The sequence below is a fragment of the Echiichthys vipera genome (genome assembly GCF_963691815.1).
Source record: "Echiichthys vipera genome assembly, chromosome: 1".
In the NCBI taxonomy this organism is placed as follows: Eukaryota; Metazoa; Chordata; class Actinopteri; order Perciformes; family Trachinidae; genus Echiichthys; species Echiichthys vipera.
This window is the reverse complement of record NC_139826.1, coordinates 22,589,463-22,608,940: the sequence shown is the minus strand read 5'-3', so window position 1 is coordinate 22,608,940 and position 19,478 is coordinate 22,589,463. Positions and strand designations below refer to the sequence as shown.

Here is a 19,478-nt window from a genome sequence, read left to right as displayed (position 1 = left end):
TTTTTATTTTATTTTATTAAGTACATGTTATACATATTATACATAGATACAGTGCATATTATCATACACAAATATACATATTAGTTTACAAAATATACACATAACAATAACACAATGACATTGTGATGAGTTGCCTATAATATATGGATATAAAGTGTTCTGAGATAACTTCTGTTATGATTTGGCACTATAAATAAAATTGAATTGAATTGAAAGTTTTAAGAGCCTTTTTGTTAACAGATTTATAAATTAATTTTATACAATGTTCAACCTCATAGAGGGAAAATATAAATATTTTTTACTACTGAATTTACATTTGCCAATACGAAATTTTCCCATTAGTATTAATACATTTATTAGAAAATACTTGTTTTCTTTTTTTTGTTGAGAAAACAGAAAACCACATTCTCCCACATTATTGCAATATCTTTATAAATATGGTCGATGAATCTAAAGGTTTTGCCAGAATTTTCTGGTGTGCGAACACTTACTAAAAAGTACTTGAAAAAATAGTGCAAATTTTTACAAGGATGTTATTAAGTAAAATCCTACAAGTTATTTTTTTTCACTGTGGGGGCAGTGTGTCAAATTGCAGACTCAAATAATCATACATTTTCAATACAACCTCGGAGCCTCTGTTGTCTGAGGGAACAAATGTTGCAGCAAAACGAAAAGAAAACAAAGTCAAATCAGTACTTGTGGCAGATGATACTTTGCATTGGCTACCAGATAAGACATAAAACATCCCCATATAATATATATTCAGAACAGCTGTGTATTATAACCCTATGGCTATGACCAAACTACTTTATTAGCTAGAAGCCATGAAAACACAGATTGGACGCTGCACTTTGTATCTAAATTCATCCAAGAGTGACATAACATGAGTGTTTTATTTTGAAATGTCGCTCCTCCAACCGGAACTCGCGTTTCTGCTAGTTGCTGTGGCAACAAGGCTGTCCTCGGTCTGTCACTGTTTTCTCGACGCCGCGGTGAATCCAACGGAAAAAAACCGACATGAGGAGTTTCCGAGGGAGAGGAAGGTGAAAAAAAGGGTCAGCTTCTCCCACAACCACAGCCGACACCCATGGGTGACACAGTAAAAACGCGTAGGTTCAATTCTAGCAGTTAAATCCATCAGGTGCTGCTGCCGTTGGGACCGTTTGTCCGAGCCGGAGAGAGCACAGGGGGCGGCGGTGAAGGGCAACATGTGGCGCTTTCTCCTCCAGACTCATACTGAACAGCACATAACATTATACAACAATCACTCAGTGACAAAGTTTCAACAATCTAGTGATAGTAACATTGAAAGTCAGCTATGGCAAGACTGGACAAGTATTGCAGATATCTGTAACTCAATTCTTAGTCAAAAACAACATTTCAGATATCCACAATGACATTTCACAATCACATATATATCATAATTATATTTTAGATACAGGCAGCGCAGTGTTGCTGGAGACGCCTTTTTTAAGTTTAATAAATGTTCCTTTTTTTAAATTGAGACACGTAAAATAGGCAGTATCAGTCATCATCCAATGTTCTCGGTATCGGCCTGAAAAAAATCCATATCAGTCGATCCCTAATCTGTAATGTCTTGTAAAAACTCCCATTTCAGATATCTGCAGTCCAATTGTTACTAGTCATAATTTTAATTTCAGATATCCCAATGGAAACCCATCTCTGTATCCATAATGTAGTTTTGACTATCCAAAATACATTCTGACTAGTAAAAATGTCATCATGGATTTGTACAACTGCAATTTCCCTGGTAAAAACTACTTTACAGATATCCAGAATATTCTTAGATATATCAAATGTAATTGTGGATATCTAGAACTGAAAGCCCAATCACATGAATGACAAAAGTGACGTAATTAGTACTAGTAAGAATGTCATTGTGTATATCTGAAATGATCATTCTGACTAGTAATAATTCCATTTTGACTAGAATAAATAGTTTTATGGATATATAAAATGTAACTACAGAGGAGTGTGATTTGATTAAATGTTAAATCATCTAGCATAAAAGCATTTCACGTCTTCATGTTTATCGTCTGCCGCACTTAATGAAGCTACATGTTCTACTAGAGAAGTGTAATACAGGGAACTGATTCAGTAACAGATACCATGAGGTTTCGTCGGATGCAAGTGTGAAGCTGCCCGACAGCTAATACAATAGGAATTATGATCTTCAATTCAAGCAACTAGTGAGATAAAGAGGTCTTTGATTCCAGTATCCTTTGAAGAACACCGCCCATTGTCTGTCTTTAAAGCAGCAGTTTACTGATAAAAAATTACATGAAAGAAGAGAATAGAAACCATAAAAAATGTGGGAAAGCAATACAAATGCATTTTCTTTTGATTTGCCCTAACAGGCTCTTCTCACATGATGTGAAATCATGTGACATGTCACACACACACACGTTGGTCCATATTTTTGAATCACTGTTGCCTGAACAGTCAAATTGGGGCAAATGTGTATCGGTGCCACAGCAGAGCATTTTCACATGAAACCATAAATTGAGCAATTCTCCTATTACCTGAAAGAAACACTTTATTTGGGGGGTGACATGTATCCAAACTAGTAAGTGTGTTTTGTGCAAGTGGGTCATTTGTACTTTGCATGTTTCTGTAGAAAAGAGGGAGGCCAAACTTTACTTTACAGTGGATAAGACTCAATCTTTGAGTTTAAATTTAAGTTTGGGATCCGGTCATATCCCAGTTTAAGCTGAATGAGAAAATAAAAATAAAAATGTGTTGAATAAATGTCATTAAAACGGGACATCTCTGAAGAACAGAGACGAGCCCACTGTCTTGTCAGTTCATATACATTGTTTAGACATACAAATGAGTGAAGATCTTAATGTCAAGTTGTCCATTTAATAAAATAGATTTGCAAGCAAAATACACTGACATTTCTGTTAGCATTCAGTTGTTTCTCAGCTTATTTTGATAAACAATGTTTCCAACCTTGGGGTTTACCACATGTGAACTCCAAAACCAGCTTATTTTACACTTCCATGATTGAGATTATTACAGCTGCAGAAACCTAGAAGATAATCCCAATATCTACTTCTTTTTTATTGGTTGTATCATCATACATCTGTTATCTTCTGCACGGTTATTAAAATGTCATTCAAGCGGCTACGTCAAATTGCATCGCCAATGGTACAAAAAGAATACATCGACCCAAAGTGGAATGGCTACAAAAGGAGCAAAACAACGCTCCTCCTTGCACTCAACACTGACAATGTTTAGTACACACAAGTCATCTAGGGGTGTTAAAGTAACAAGAAAGGAGCATAATATAAGCAGTCTATTAAGCTTTTACAAAACTAGGATCGGCTTAAAAAAAAAGGGGAATTACTAACCACACAAAAAAGAAACCAAAAAAAAAAATTAAATTTTCAAGTGGCTGTAATTAACGGCAGTATCGTCTTCCTGAAAGTGGCCTCCACTTCTACTGTCTTGTTTCAGTGACTTCCAACTTGGGCCTAAATGCACATTTCTCCTGCTGCCCAGCTGTTTTCGGTCCCAACTGAGAGGTACACTGCTCTTCAGCGTGACACTGACTGGAGTTATGGCCACATTATGGTGCACTGCTGCCATCTACCTACAGCTTTTACTCAAATGGCACACAGGTGTATAAACCAGTAAAAGATAAAAAACAAAACAAAATGAAAATCAAGACAAATTACATCAACACAGTCTAGATTTAGGGAAGAGTTGCTCTACCATATTTAGACATTAAGTAGAATATAACGTAATGTACTAAGGAGAGATTTAGCTGTTTTTCTACAACAACAGCTAGAAGGCTCAAGTTACTGCTGTCAATTACAGCCACCTCATTCAAATGTACTGAAAACTTTTTGGTAGGTAAATCCTTATTAAAAATCTTTTTTGTCACTCATCCAACTCTTTATCAATACATGATTAAAAAGCAAATCTTAAATTACAACAGTGATGTTTGTTTCTGTGCAGGATGCAAGTGTTTGTAATCCTAAATGCCAAGAATTAAAGATGAAGGTGTGTTTACAGGTTCGACCCTCACATCCATCACCGGTCCATCATGCTGAGGATCATCTCAGGAGTGAGGTCTCCGTTAGGTGGGGCCTCGGGCAGCTGCACCTCTGGTGCCGCCTCCTCTTCCTGGGGCAACTCCTCCAACTGGATGGTCGAATCCCCTCCACCGACAACCACCTCCTCTGTATCATCATCGATGATGTCGTCCTGGTCATCGGCTCCAATCTCCTTCTTCACAATTATGTCATCCACCTCTCCAGTGACCTCGTCCTCCACACGGATGATAGCAGCCGCTGTTAAGAGAGTTTCAGGTCAGATTTCTGGTACCTTTTCACAGTTAAAACAATGTATAAAAAAGGAAACACTGATGATTTGAGGTTTTAGCTTTGTAGTTCTGAGTCTCAACGCCAAAACACCCACAAAAGTATTGCAGGCCAACACTTACTGGCTGGTTTGGCCTTTGGGGGCCGTCCACGTTTCCTCTTGACTGGTGGCTCCACGGGAGCTGGGATAGGGATGACTGACGGGGCCTGTTCCACCTCAAGCTCACTCAGTCCCTCTTCATCCTCAAGCTCATCCAGTTCATCCGCTGCCGATGAATGAACCAAGCAGATATAAATGATTTTGATATAAGCACATTTGCTGATAATCTTACTCAATAGAATCACCACTTAAATATACGCTTAATTGCTGACTGGGTTTTATGTGCCAACTCAGTGATAAATGTGCCTGCACATGTAAAATCTTCAGTAACCAAAACTGTTTACACAGATTAAAATGATAAATTAACTCCTTTGGACCATTATTTGATTGTCAAATTGAGGGACTGCCAAGGAAAACAACGGAGATTTGAAACTTATACAATACCTGTGGTATCCTCATCATCATCTCTCCTGGCCAGCATCTTCCTTCTCTTGCTCCTACGACCCTTTTTGGGTGCGGGAGTTCCGTTTTCATCTTCATCATCAACAGCTTCGCCTGTGCAGTTCTCAGTGTGACGCAGCATGGTGTTCTGTGGAGCAAACATACACACACAACCATCACAACTGAGTGACATACTGTAAACAACAGATGCATGTATGCACTAAAGCTCAGAGCGCAGTCCTACCCTGCGGGTGAATGTCTTGTTGCACTTGCTGCAGACGAAGGCAGTAGGGACAAAGTGAGGATCATGGTAGCGCTTGAAGTGCATGTCCAGAAGCTGCTTCTGCCTAAATGTCTTCTCACACTGGCTGCAGGCAAACGGCTTCTCCCCTGTATGTGTACGCTTGTGCATTACCATGTGGCGTTCCTATGAGGAAATAGGTTAGAGAAAAATGTCTATTAAGCACAAAAAGAAATGATCACAATGTTAATTAAGTGCTTCACATTACACCTGAAACACACCTGTCTGCAGCAGTAGTCACACTGTTCACACTTGAAGCGTTTCTCATTCTTGTGAGTCTTCTGGTGTTGGATGAGAGCGTAGCGCTCATGAAACACAGCATCACAGTAGCGACATTTCTTTCCCGTCTCAAGAAACGAGTGCTGCTTCCGCAAGTGAACACCTGAAATTGAAACAGAGACATTCAAATCTTTAGGCTATTATATGAATAAAGACAATAGAATCTGCATGATGTCAAGCAACATTTCTCCCACAACCGAGGTTTACATGGATGTACACTTAATGACCCCAGGCTCAAAACCCACATAAGAGGCAGCCTTCCCGGTGCTTCCTCTGCTCCATTTTGTGCATTTGATCACATCAAATTGTAAGAAAAACAGCAACAATACTAACCAAGGTCACTTTTGCGTGCAATGACGGTATCACAATGTGGGCAGTGGTATTTGGCCACATTCTCCGTGTGTTTCTGCAGAATATGCATCTTCATGGTGCCGCTCTGTGTGAAACGAGCATGGCAGATGTAGCACTCATACGGCTTTTCACCTGCACCAAAGAGGAGAGAATCGAAGAAGTGAGTTACGCTTCTCAAACTGGGAGTGTCCCGTCTTCCAGCAAATAGTTGGTGAAAGTATGTTACCTGAATGTGTCCTCATGTGTCTCTTCAGCTTGTAAGTGTCCCTGCTAGCATAGCTGCACAGACTGCACTGGAAGGGTCGCTCTCCTGTATGAGAGCGGATGTGCCTTTTCAACTTACTCACCTAGGGGAAACCGGGACAAAAAAAAAAAAAATTCCTATAAGAGCTTATCCCTGTGTGTAAATTACAGATGAGATCAATAACCAACAAACATGCGATACTTGCCTCCACACTGCAATAGTCACACATGGAGCACTTGAAGGGCTTCTCATGTGTGTGTTTGTAGCGACGATGGCGCACCAACTCACCGCTGGTCACAAATGCCATGTCACAATCTGTGCATTTATGTGGTCTAGTGCCTAAAAAAGGTGAAAGGAAGGGAGAACGAAGAAACACCATCAAGATTAATTAATGACTAAAAGTAACATGAAGCAAGAACACAATGGAAGCCGGGTAGTAAAAAAACAAACCTCTGGAATTGTGCATTACCTGTGTGTGTATTGAGGTGATTTCTCAGCAGTGTGACAGTTCGAAAAGCTCGTCCACACAAGTGACATTTATGCGGTCTCTCGTCTGTGTGACTCTTCATGTGCCTGTCCAGGTTGGAGCGTCTTGGACAGGTGTAGCTACACAACTCGCACTGGAAAGTCTTCTTTACACCTGGACACACCATTTTGGGATCATCAATAGGAGCCTCATATAGCCAAACCAATACCTTAAATAGAGATATTGCATTTAAGTCTAACCTTTTTTCTTGATCTTGGTGGGCTTCGGTGGCTTCATGTTGCCCACAACCTTCTCAGCATTCACTTCTGACAGCAGCCCCTCCTGCTGCTCTTCTTCAAAGTCGTACACAGACACATCCATGTCACGGTCACCGTCTCCGTAGCGCAGACGACTCTTCTTTCCTTTCTTCCCTTTACTGCGGATACTAGTGATGGGCTGGTAGTCTGGGTCCTTGGTCCATTCTGGTTCTTCTTGCGGAGGAATAGTGGTTTCTACTTCTGCCGGCCCTTCTTCCTCCTCGTCCCCCCTCACACCTTGAAGCTCCTCATGGGCTGCCTGGAGCTCCTCCTGCTCGACAGTCTCTACCTCACCATTGGCGCCCACTTTTACTACCTAAAAGGAAAAAAAATACATCTTAACCATTACATCTTAATGTGACCAGACTCTTTTCAACAAATGAGTTCACAGAGTATGCCGAGTTGAGGACATAACTAAGAAGGAATGATCTTTTCTCACGGCAGTCTAAAGTCGTTTCTCACCTGGAATCCCTCGGGCAAGGGAAGAGTGTGACAGATAACAGGCTCTGCGTCTTTGTTAGCTGTTGCATCAACATATGTCGCCTGGAGTCCCTCTACAGTTGCTGCTGTCACAGGTACCTGCACCAGCTGAAGCTGACCAAGACCTAACGCAGCTCCTGTCTGCTCCTCCATATTCACCACCTACAAAGAAGATTGAAACTTGTCAACTTGATCACACAACAAAAACATTTCACAACACGCCCAGTTAGTGATACTTAACCTAACTTGTGTTCTATACCAACCTGGAGCGTGATGATCTGACCCTCATCTCCACCGGTAACAGTCACAGTGCCGCCGCCCTCCAACACCTCAGTCTTCATTTGCAGCAGAGTCGGATCAAGAGCGTCCATCACCATCATCTCCATGTTGTCAGCCACCTCTCCCTGTTCAGCTATCACTGCCCCTTGTATCAAAGTCCCTCCAACCTCTGGCAGGACTTTTCCTTCAAGACCCAGAGCAGCAGCCTGAGCAGTCTCCATGGAAACAACCTCGCCCTCCATGGTGATGGGCCAACAAACACCCCTTAAGAAAGAAGACGGATCAAAAAAGTGAAAAAGAATTAACATGGGTGATTATTCACGTTAAAGACACAAATATACATTGTGGAAATAATGACAGTCTGTTTTTGTACACAGGGAGTCAATTTATTCTAAAGAAATGACATTTCCTATCGCCTCTATCGAGGTGGTACGAGCAGAGGATACTTTAAAAACCCTCTGGGGACAAGTGCACCGTCATTTTGATAACCGGGCAACTCAATCAGAGGCGACAGTTGATTATGCCTTTAAATGCAAAACTAACACTTTCCGCATTGATAGCAATTGCAATGAGTTCAATTCCCCCGATAAACATATGAACATGCCAACTACAAGTCATTGTGATATGGAGTGTTAAATCCGCCTGTCCACATATGTTGGCGTATTAAAGTATTAAAGTGACTGCAATTTGTAGTGGCAGATAGGAATTTCATTTTAAATCAAGTTTTAGATTCTATATAATGGACCAAGTTACTAAAAAGTGCCATATAAACAGTGTCCCTCTACTAACACACCAATGTGAACATAAAGGGAGACATCCTTGAATACCCTGACTACTACTAGATTGAGTTTTATACGATTATCGCACTGCACATATGGCTGCCCAGGCAGAGTAAAGTCCGATAGCAAACTCTCCTGGAGCAGTAAAACTCAAGTGTGTTGTGAAGAAGCAAACCTTGTTATTGCATATATTTGTAGCTCTTAAATTCTGATATAGTTGTAATTCGTAAATGCTGTGTTTACATTTTAAATTCAGTGTAGTGTACATCTCTAAACTTCCAGCATGCACAAAACCACCAGGTCAAATTCCTGGTATGTAATGTGTTTAAATACGTGGGAATAAAGTTGATTGTGATTTATCGTGCGTAATCCCACTGTAGCATTGTTTAACAGTGAGGTAAACTTTGAAAAGTGACTATTTGCGGCTTCCTGTGTTGATCAGACAATGACATCAGTCGATCGATCAATCGATACTTCGCAGTCACTCGTTTTAAGGACGCGTTATTTTCTTTTCTAACGCATCGAGGTCAATTCACAGTTCGTCAGCAAGTCGAAAAAGTGTACGTGGTTAAAACGACACAAACTTACAAACGTCAACTCGTGTTAACCCGGGAGGCGCGAGAGTACACGTCTGAAAACAGGAAACAAAGGGCACGAGAAGATGGACGTCAGGCCTAAACAAACTTAAAACAGAAATACTTGATACTACAACCGCCCCTGTGCAATATAACCCACAATATCAACCGATGGACACCAAAACGCTCGACTGGGACAAGGAGTTACAGTTTATAGACAGATTTAGTGTTTTGGATAACGATAGAGGGAGACAAACACCCCCCGCCAGCCGCCTGGTCGGTCAGCCCGACCGTGACACCTAGAGGCCGGCGACGGCTCCTACAAAAACCTCTCCGTGTTTGGAGGCAAAGTAACAGTTTCACTTACTCCCGACTGCTTCTGTTCCTCGGTATATTCAGATGGACGCTCGGTGTGTGCGGTTGTTCCCCTCGGTCCCGGTGTGAACGCCCGTACGTGCTGAGCGCCGGACTAATAGTTTTCTCCCGCTTCAGGAAGAGTGGGCCTGACACAAAATGGCGGCTCTTAAGTGCTAAACGCGCATGCGCAAACCCTACGGTGGAGGGAGTACAGGGGCGTGGTCGAGCTGTGGCTGTTGGGTGATGGGCGCCAGATTTGAATTCAGGCGTGGGCGTGGCGTCCGGCTACACGGTTATCGATACAAATCAGATTATTTGATCAGTTTTCCGACGATAAAAGCAGATCACGAATTGTCTGAGCATATGCCAAGCGGATTTAATAGAGTCACACGCCTATTTGTAATTACATTATTATGGATTGTGGGTATCATTATGTATATCAAGCATGCAGAAAGATGCAGAAATAAGGGCTGCAAAAGCAAGACGTACATGAGGTGTATCTAATACAAGAGGTTTCTCTGCATTACCAAAAAGAGAAAATGTTTCCAGGATTATCAGGATTATCGCTAAAAATGAAACATGAAGAATGAAGGACAAAATGTGTTTGGTTTAGGCTTGACAAATAACATATAAATATATCTCTTCGACTTTAGTTCTACTGTGTACTGTTCAAATAAAGACACTCAAGGACTCAAGGAAACCCATCAAACAGTATGGGCATATTAAGACAATACCTTCAGTTTATATATATATATGTATATAAATATACAGTACTACCATCCTTGCAACCATCTAGCACATAAAATCATCTAAAATGGGGATTTATAATTTTTTTTTAAATAAAGTTGTTATAAAGAATGTATCCTTGGTATAATATCACTCTACAGCCATTTTTTTCATTTTCTAAGTCTGGCTTTCTTTCCCCACTAAAATCGTCCTGTGGCCCACTATAGTGGACATGTTGTAAAATTGTAAAATAAATTTAAAAAAGTCTAAATTGTAAGTTGTTTCTTTAACCCTTAATAGATAGGAAATCACAAAAAAAAATTGGAAGACCCTGTTTTTCCCCGGTTCCCAGGAGGATATATCCATAATACCGTTTATCCTCAAAGTTGAATTATTACTAGTCAGAATGATAATTCCTGATATCCACAACGTCATTCTTACTAGAACAAATTAAGTCACTTTTGTCGTTCATGTGTATTTTCTCTAATGTAATTTGGACTTTTCCAAAATACATTCTGACTAGTAAAAATTAGAGATGTACCGATCCAATCCAATACGATACCTGGGCTGAGCGTATCTGCCAATACCCTATACCGATCCGATACTACTGTTGAATGAATGAACCGTATACCTGTCCATGTGAGTGAAGGCATCAGGCTTGACATAAACATTTAGTCTTGTTAAAAAAGGTAACAGATTAACACAGATATAAATGGATTTAATATTATTTATTAACAAATAAAGTGTACATTAGCAGCATAAAGAAATACATAACACTTTCATGTAAAGTGCACTACTAAGAGATATTTCAAAATGTAATATAAAACCCTAACCGGTGTTGCGAACTTAGAATGAGGTAGTGACTAGATCGCTGTAACTGTATTTCTGTGTATGATATTAATAAAAAAGAAATGATGAATCAGAACGCTGGATCGGCCTCATTCGTCCGATATCTGATCCAGTTAATTAGTCAACATCGGAGCCAATATCCGGATCAGTGCATCTCTAGTAAAAATGTCAGAATTGTACATATCCTGACATTTTTACTAGTCAGAATGTATTTTGGATAGTCAAAATTATGAATGTCAAAAATGACGTCATTCGTACTAGTAAGAATGACATTGTGGATATCTGATATGACGTCTGTAGACAGTAAGAATGTCATTGTTGATATCTTGTTATGTCTGTTTCCATGTAAGCACCGTCAAATCAAGGCAAATTCCTTATAATGCAAATTACTTGGGCAATAAGCCTGATTCTGATCTGAAATGTTCTTTTTGACTATGAAGAATTGAATTACAGATATCTGCAATAGCCTACATACATATCCAGTCTAGTATTAAATGTTAAAACTGCTTGCCATATTAACGTGACTTCTAGACCTCCAACAACTTCTAGGCGTTGTTTGGATCGAGGTAACAAGTCATTTTGTGAATAAGAGCAATTCATAAAATCAGTCACAAGAGGGCAGTATGAATGTAGGTGTAGGGCAGGCCTCTCAACACACTAAAAACCTTAAATGTACACCATCCTCAAGGATTATGATCAGTGGTGTGGTAGAAGAGTAGGTTGCACAGGAGGAAATGGGTAGGGCTTTTTGGCTGATATGTATACTCTATAAACTACCAGAAAAAGAGGTGGGTATATACCTGTGTTAGTGCTATTGTTGCCAACCAGCATTTAAAAAAAGAAAACAGAAATTATCCAGAGTCCATGCCAGAATAAGGTACTATAGGGGGGAATTAGCTGCTGGGCCTCTCTGTGTTGTGTTAATATGTGTTAATATTTTATCAGTACTTCCTGACCACAGATATGCTGTAGGGCTACATAAATTACAGCTTAAATTGAACACCACTTAAATTAAGAACTCCTATATGTTATTTCCATGTCCTATGAAAGTTCAATCAACATTTGAGATCATGAGCTCTCTCTCAAAGCCAGAAACCAGGGAAATGCATCTCAAACGCCTGATGCCATTGTGCAGCCTGTAAAGTGTGGAGCTGCTGCGTAGACAATGAATGGGAGACTGATTTTGTTTGTTTTATTTTTTTATATCCAAATAAGCTTTGTTCTGTTGTCAGTTCTGAAACAGAAAATGTACCAATATACTTCCCTTGGTGCGCTCAGTGTAATCTATAACATCTTTTGGATATGAAGCAGCTCCACACTTTATAGTTTATGACATCTGAAATTTAAGTTTTATCACTCCAGTGTGGAGATTTGGGAGAGAGTTGTTCATCGTTTTTCTAATATTTTTGAACGGTTATAGACCATAGGAATAACAGGCATGAGCTTTAAAAATGTACGTTCCCTTTAAATTATGAATATGCAACATTTAAGAGCAAAACTGGGATTTAGGAGTTTAATGGTGCTGATCAGCAATTACATCTTCCCCAGTAAAGTCTGGCTGGGCTCTTTTGTTGTACCGCCTGCTCCCCCTGGTGATATCGGGACAGAGTAAGGTTCTAGTTAAACTGCTCATTAACCAAAATTGTAGCGAGAACGGGATTGGTGCTTGTGGGTGTGTGCCTGTGTCTTATTTTATGTGTTCTGACAGCTCTAACAACAAAAATCAAACTGCTCATTAATCGAAATTATAATCTGGTTTTAAAATGTCAGCATGTTTACAAGTAGATCTTATAGGCATCTTACAAAATACTGCCGGCGTATATATATTACAAATTTTTATTACATCTCTGCCCTTACACTAAAATAGCTGATGTCATATGGAAAACCTGACATTGGTTTTTAAGTGGAAAATAGTTATTTCTGGGTAATTTAGTTGGATTTAGAGAAACCGCTCAGAAAGGAAAGAGTCCTTTCAGAAACAGAGAAAAGAAATACGATTGGCATAGAGAAATTGTGCGACTTGGCCAATTAATGAAACTATTACAGAAATAAATCAATGTTGAATGATATCTGCCATTGAAGCTATTGTAAATTGGTTTCAAAATGGGAACTGAGTTGCCTGGTTTTTAAATATCAGTTCAAACACAACTCCTAACACATGCGCTCAGGGGCATAAGTAGTAGATATGGAGATGGGTGTTTGAGGGTGTGTCAGTATCTTATTTCATAGTTTATGAGCAAGTCTTACAGCTCACTATCAAGGCAACAATCCTCTAAGGACTATTAAGGACAGTTTACTCTAATATCGGCGGGGCATCTTGCTTTGAAGTACAGAGTTTCAGAGCATATTTTCCGCATGAAAAATAAATTATTAATTTGTTACATAACCAGTAGAACATTTTGTTCATTTCAGCTATTTCCAGTGCAGTATACTCATATGTATGCAGCCTACATGTCATAGGCTAGGACGCAGAGATGAAGGCTGTATCAGTGTGGTCCTTTTATCCCTCCATCTCTCTGCCTCTTGTTTTATCACCATCTTTTTCTCCTGGTGTTCCTCTCGGATGGGGAGGGGGCAGAGAAAGGCGAGGTCCTGTCGTCAAATGTGTCAGTCTAGCCAGCGTGGCCCCTCCCACCTCGGTGGAGGCATTACATACTGCTGCTGCTCATGCTCTTAGCAACCGTGCCTCAGCAACAGAGCCACGGCAACAGAGCTCCACGGCAACAGCGTGCCGTGTCTCCCCAATGGAGCTGCCATTGGGCGGACCAGCGCTCAGGCACTACACCCAGAGCAGACCGAGACCTCACCGACAAAAACTGAACTATCGTCCCAGCAGACCGCAGGTACTGTGGAGGAGGACAAGGAGGTTTTTGTAAAGATGGAGTGTGAGGGGGAAAAAGGGTAGTGTGTGTGAGGAGAGAAAATGGAGATGTAATAGGGTACAGAGGGGAGAGGCAGGGGGAAGGGAAGGATGGCTATACAAGATGCTTGAATAAGGCAGTCCCCTGCACCGGTCACCGGCTGTTTGATCAACCCTCCCTTGGTATTTTCTGTGTGGAGGAGCTCAATGACTGTGTATGAGCATGAGTGGTAGTTTGGTCTGAATGTCTTCTCTCTCTGTCACTGAAAAAAAGATTCTGCTGTTTGTATTTTTTGACAAGATTGTATCAAAATGTGTGTGATCATCTCCATTTCCCACTGGGCTGTTGATCATTAGGCTGTAGACATACGGTCCCTTGGAGCCAGTGGCCAGGGAGACAAAATTTAAGCAATTCCCCTGACTGGATATCATGTAACGGCGACTTCTGCTGAATTTGTGTTCTGCAGTCAACCTCCGGGGTTTTTATTGCTACTTGTGGCTACAGATGTTAATATGATCAGGCTGATGCAACACTGTGCAGCTGCAATTTTCATATCACATTACCTACATTGGCAAAATGAGTTATCCTGCTTTCATTCTGCATGTAAAACACAGCCCCCCCCACCCCCCAGCCCCCTGAACGTTACTGAGCAACTGACTCCCAGGAGGCTGGTTTGTAGCGTGACTAGATGAGAGATTCAAACCAAAATACACCTATAGAGGCAGGAGAAACACGAGTGCCAGAGTGTGTGGGTTTTTCATAGGTGAGGGTTACGTAATGTTACATATGATTTGAGTTGCTCTTCAACTCAAGTTTGTTTGATCTTTGGTGTGAAATGTTTTTCTGTGTGGTAATTAGGAGACAATAATTGAGAGTGACAATGAAGTCCTTGAGCTGATGGGGAGAGTGGATGAAGGCGTTGAAGAGTTCTTTACTAAGAGAGTACTTCCCACTGACATACCGTGAGTATCAACGGCTGCCTCTATTGCCTCTTAATACTTCCTTGATATTTAGCTAATCTGGATACTAATAATACTGATTTAAGTGATACACATATACTACAGAACTGAATGCACACAGGATTGATTTGATACACAGTATCCTTTATGTAGGAAAAACCAAGATGAGGAATGTATCACAGTGCACGAAGTGGCTCCTGCCAGCTCTGTCCCTTGTCCACCCCCGACGAAAACACTCAGGAGGAAGCTCGGTGATTTCTTTACACTCAAAAAGAGAAGAGGGCTGAAATCGGAAACGAGCCAGGAGGGGCGACCCAAAAAGGCCTCCATCGCCGATCTCATTCGCCCGCTGAGAGCTGAGAAAGAAAAAGAGAAGGACAGAGTCAAGGAACATGACAGGGAAAATGAAAAGGAGAAAGCGAAAGAACATCCCGCTGCTGTTACCGGAGAGTCAGCTGTTCAGGAGACACCTGGTGCTCCACTGAGGGGGGAAGCGGTGCCTCCCCGTCGTGCTCTCAGAGAGGGGAAATCCCAGTCTCTCATTTTGCTGTCTGGATCAGCAGCAGCAGGGACTACTAATGCCAGAAACACTTCAAAGGTGAGTGTCAGCACAGTTAAAGCCATCTATACATTTAGATCAGCAGATACGTTTAGAAAAGCACTCACCACTCTGCTGTTGCCGATTTCAGAAACAATTCGAAGGCCAACACAGCTTTGAACAGAAGCTCCATCTCATGCTTCAACGTATTGGAGTTTCCAAATCCCAGCCCGGAGAGGCACAGGTGTGTGAATGTGTGTCTGAATTCATATGTACACTGTGGCAGTCTTCAAAAGGGTTCAAATGCCTCTTTTATTCTTGTAGAATCAGGAGGGAGAGATGAAAAAAGCAGAATCCGAAGGTATGTCCCTTTATCTATATGTGATGAAACTCCTCTCTGCTCCAGCTTAGTTTTAATGAAGCAGAATTAATCTTTCAAGTTCAGGGATTTGTATCAAAAGAAGCGACCTTTGAACATGTATCACTTCTCCATTAAGGAAGATTTAGTATATTTTTGGGCTGATAAGTTAAGTTCTCTCAGTGCTATAGTTACACGAGTCGTGAATTAATTCCTCTGGTAAATCATCTTTGCGTCTCAGGTACTATCATTGACAGTAAACCGGAGCCACCGCCTACTTTCACGAAACCTCGAACGATGTCCGCGTCATCAGGTAGAACACAAACACTGATTCACTCTCTCAGACAGTATGTGTACGACAAGCCAATAAAATAATTCACACATTCATTTTTCTTCTTAGATACAAGGCATCAAATCCGTCCCAGCATGTCAGCACACGAGTCAGCTGGGAAACCCGCTCTGCTTCCGAAGCCCGTTCTCAAGCCAGGTCCACCCCCGACAACATCTGGCCGCAACACACCTGAGAACGAGCTAGCCCAAATACAGGAAGGGGAGACAAACACGCCCACTAAACCGAGTCCAGCTGCGGCTCCACCTACCCCCGCTGCTCCTGCTCTCATCACTACCACCACCCCTACTGAACCGACAACCTCAAACCCAGTCCCTGACTCGACCAATGTTACAGGCACCGCACCTCCGTCTGACACACATATATGCACTGACTTCGTTAACGCCACTGCAGCAGCTACTACGCCCGCCAACGTTACAGAGCTTGACAGCAAACCTTCCATCCTCAAAGCTATTACTACTACCACTGAACTACCCACCACCATCTTTCCGACAACCCTCACGAGCACCACCACACCCACAGAGCCCCCTGCAACCGTTTCGGCTCCTTCCACTTCCTGTGACTCCATCACTCCAAGTCTCTCTGTCACTTCCAACCCAACAACAATAACTACGCCTTCCATCACAACCTCAGAAACTGTTTCTGCTCCCGGCAATGAAAGCTCGGTTTCCACAACATCAACAGCTAAATCGAATTCCCCAGAGTCAAATGGCGTCCACTCAGTCGATGCTACTCCTCCTCCTCCTGCTGCTGCTGCTGGTGATGCAACTATTTCTGTCTTCACCCCGGCTCCTTCCCCCTCCAGCAGCATGTCAGACGAAACACCAGACTTGCGTGCTACCACCAGTTCAGCTATTGATGCTTGTGATGTTCCCACTTCAGTCCCCTCCACTAGCTCTTTAACTTTAGTTTCATCGGTCACTGAAACAACATCTTCACCTCCTAACTCAAGTGATACTATTACAACTGCAGTTTCACCTGTCGTCTCCATCACCTCTCCCTCCGCCCTGATCTCTTCTGCCCTTCCTCCCACCATCTCCACCTCCTCCACCACCACTACAAGCCCAACATCCACCGACCGCACAAGCTCTATCTCCGCCTCCACCATCACTCACCCAGCCACCCCTGGCCCAGCTGATATCTCTGCTCCCTCCACTTCTTCTAGTGAAACAAACCCCACAGACACCACTTCCACCGCCACCAGTTTAAAGCGTGCAGACACCACTTCCACCACCAGTTCAGCTACCACGGCTGCAATTTGCGTCCCACTCCTGCCTGACATAGACCCCCCTCACACTAACGACGCCAGCACTACCCTCACACCAACTACTGATAACTCAAGTGCTCCTTCTCACCAGTTGAGCGGTGCAGCCTCCTCTAAAGATGGTCCCGGCCAAGAAAATGAGGTGCAGACATCTCCTGAAGAAAGATCCAGTGCAGAGTCTGCGGACACAGGTACGTTTTCAGTTCTGTGAGTATTCGGGTCATTCCTGTTATGCAGCGACATTTTGGCGATAAAACCTTTGGGGAAAAAAGAGATTTTCTCAGTTATGTTCAACTGTCAGGAAAACTGTCAAGATTTAGTATATCATTTATTTAACAGAATTAATATATCGATCAAATGTTTTTTCTTGATCAGACCAACTTTCTTAATAATTTAGTCCATTAGGGTGGAACTTAAGAGTGACAAACAGATTAACATGAAACATGGAAAAAGGACATGATTGAAAATTTAGTAAAAATAATTATAGAATAATTTTAGTATTTTATCATTTTACTGTAGGCGTTTATTACTTTGCAGTGGTGATGTTCTGAAATCAAGCATGTATACTGAAAAAACAACTTAATGTGCATTATTCCCTGTTCATGTAATAAAGGACCCCTAAATCTATAATTTAAACCATTTTCTATCAATATTTACATTTGCTTTTTAAAGAAAATATGAGGAAGTAACTCAGGGGGACAGAAATGCTGCTGCATAACAGGAATAACCCAATTATTGCTTTAACACATACATGCATGTTAAATGGCCTGTGATTCTCCTTTCTCAACAGCAGGTAAGGAGCTTGAGATGGTTCAAAAGAGAAAGCAAACTGAGACAGATGAGAGCAAGACAGCCGGAGACGGTGGGAAGGAGAGAGAGGATGAAAACAAGAATCAAGCCCCGGCTTCTGACAGCGAAGTGATAACGAAAGACGTGCAGGAAGAAAATGTGAAACCCGAAGAAGACAGAATGAAGTCAGAAGGGGGAATGGCTGAACCTGCGTTGGGAAAAGATGCTGAGCTGTGCAGCAACAAGGGCGAGACAGAAGGTCAAAAACAAGACCAGGGTAAGAAGTAATTCAAAAATAAAGAAATTGCTAACCACGGGACCAACTACTGTGAGAGAGGCAGGAGAGACCACAGTAAAGGGTAAAGGAGGGGGGGAGGTCCATGGGACATCCTACAGGGACCACCACGTTACAGCAGCACACCATGAAGGGTGGGCCACTGGACCAAAGAACTGAGATCCCCTTGGTGTGATGTAATCAACAAATCCAGCAGTGTCTTTGTCCTTTTTTAACTTTTGTTTGAATTTTTGCATTGCACGTATGATTATGTACCATAAGACAAATACTGTGGTAAAATACACAATGTTTACAATAGATGGAAAAGAGACATACTTATGACTATTAAATGGAATATTCAATTGACTGAGTCATCGTCGCTGCTTTTTTTCCCTTTTTTAATGCGTAAATGTTTGCATATTTGTTGACAAGAAACTCTCAACTCAAAGTACATTTGCTAGCTATTTTCAGGTGTTGGACGAGACGAGTGTATACAGGTGAAAATGAAAGAAGTTTCTCCTTTAATTTTGCAGTACATGTACTCTAAAAATGTGCATTTTTCCTTCTTTTAGAAGTGTTTGAGCCCTTTGATTGGTGATGGACCCCAACAGCTCTCTGCAATGCAGTAAAATGTCAAGTAAACTATCAAGGTGTACTATCAAACTTCTCCTTAAAGGAATACTTCACCCTCAAAATGATCAAAGGCCTGCGGGAGGAGAGGAGTGTAAATAATTTAAGTAATAGTTGTTTGTTCTTCATTCCCCGTGGAGGCATCCAAGGAAAAAACAGATTTTTCTTCAAGAATTCAAGGTAACACAGGGTGAGTAATCGATATAGAAATGATCATTCTGGGGGTGCAGTATTCCTTTAAGTATGCGTAACATAAGAGAGCACCAGTCCTTTATTAGAGGCAGACAGATGACAAAAAAACACTGGTTTGTTTTGGGTTTATTCGGTTAAATTATTGGCAACAACACAGCAACTACGGTTTTGTCTAGATGGTCTAGATTTGTGAAAACTTGCAAAAACCATTGCCAGACTTGCTTCCAGACCACTTATAGTAATCTTAACAATTAGATTTGGATGCCTAACCTTAACCATCTAACCCCAGAGTCGTCAACGTTTTTCAGGTCAAGGACCCCTTAGCTCACAGAGAGACGGAACAGGGACCCTCTACTACAAATACTGTATTA

The 19,478-nt window shown here is 41.5% G+C and overlaps 1 protein-coding gene across 1 annotated transcript; it reads right to left on the bottom strand.

The window, feature by feature from the left end:
• Positions 1–2,869: 2,869 nt before the first annotated feature.
• LOC310945818 (transcriptional repressor CTCF-like) lies at positions 2,870–9,459 on the bottom strand. The gene is made up of 13 exons (XM_083912032.1): positions 9,329–9,459; positions 7,592–7,871; positions 7,311–7,490; positions 6,792–7,164; positions 6,535–6,705; positions 6,271–6,404; positions 6,048–6,168; positions 5,804–5,953; positions 5,413–5,573; positions 5,135–5,317; positions 4,894–5,038; positions 4,472–4,615; positions 2,870–4,319 (listed from the first exon to the last, which is right to left on the bottom strand). Exons 2-13 carry the CDS (start codon positions 7,847–7,849, stop codon positions 4,060–4,062), a joined length of 2,280 nt encoding a protein of 759 aa, XP_083768158.1. The 5' UTR covers positions 7,850–7,871; positions 9,329–9,459; the 3' UTR covers positions 2,870–4,059.
• Positions 9,460–19,478: the final 10,019 nt, after the last annotated feature.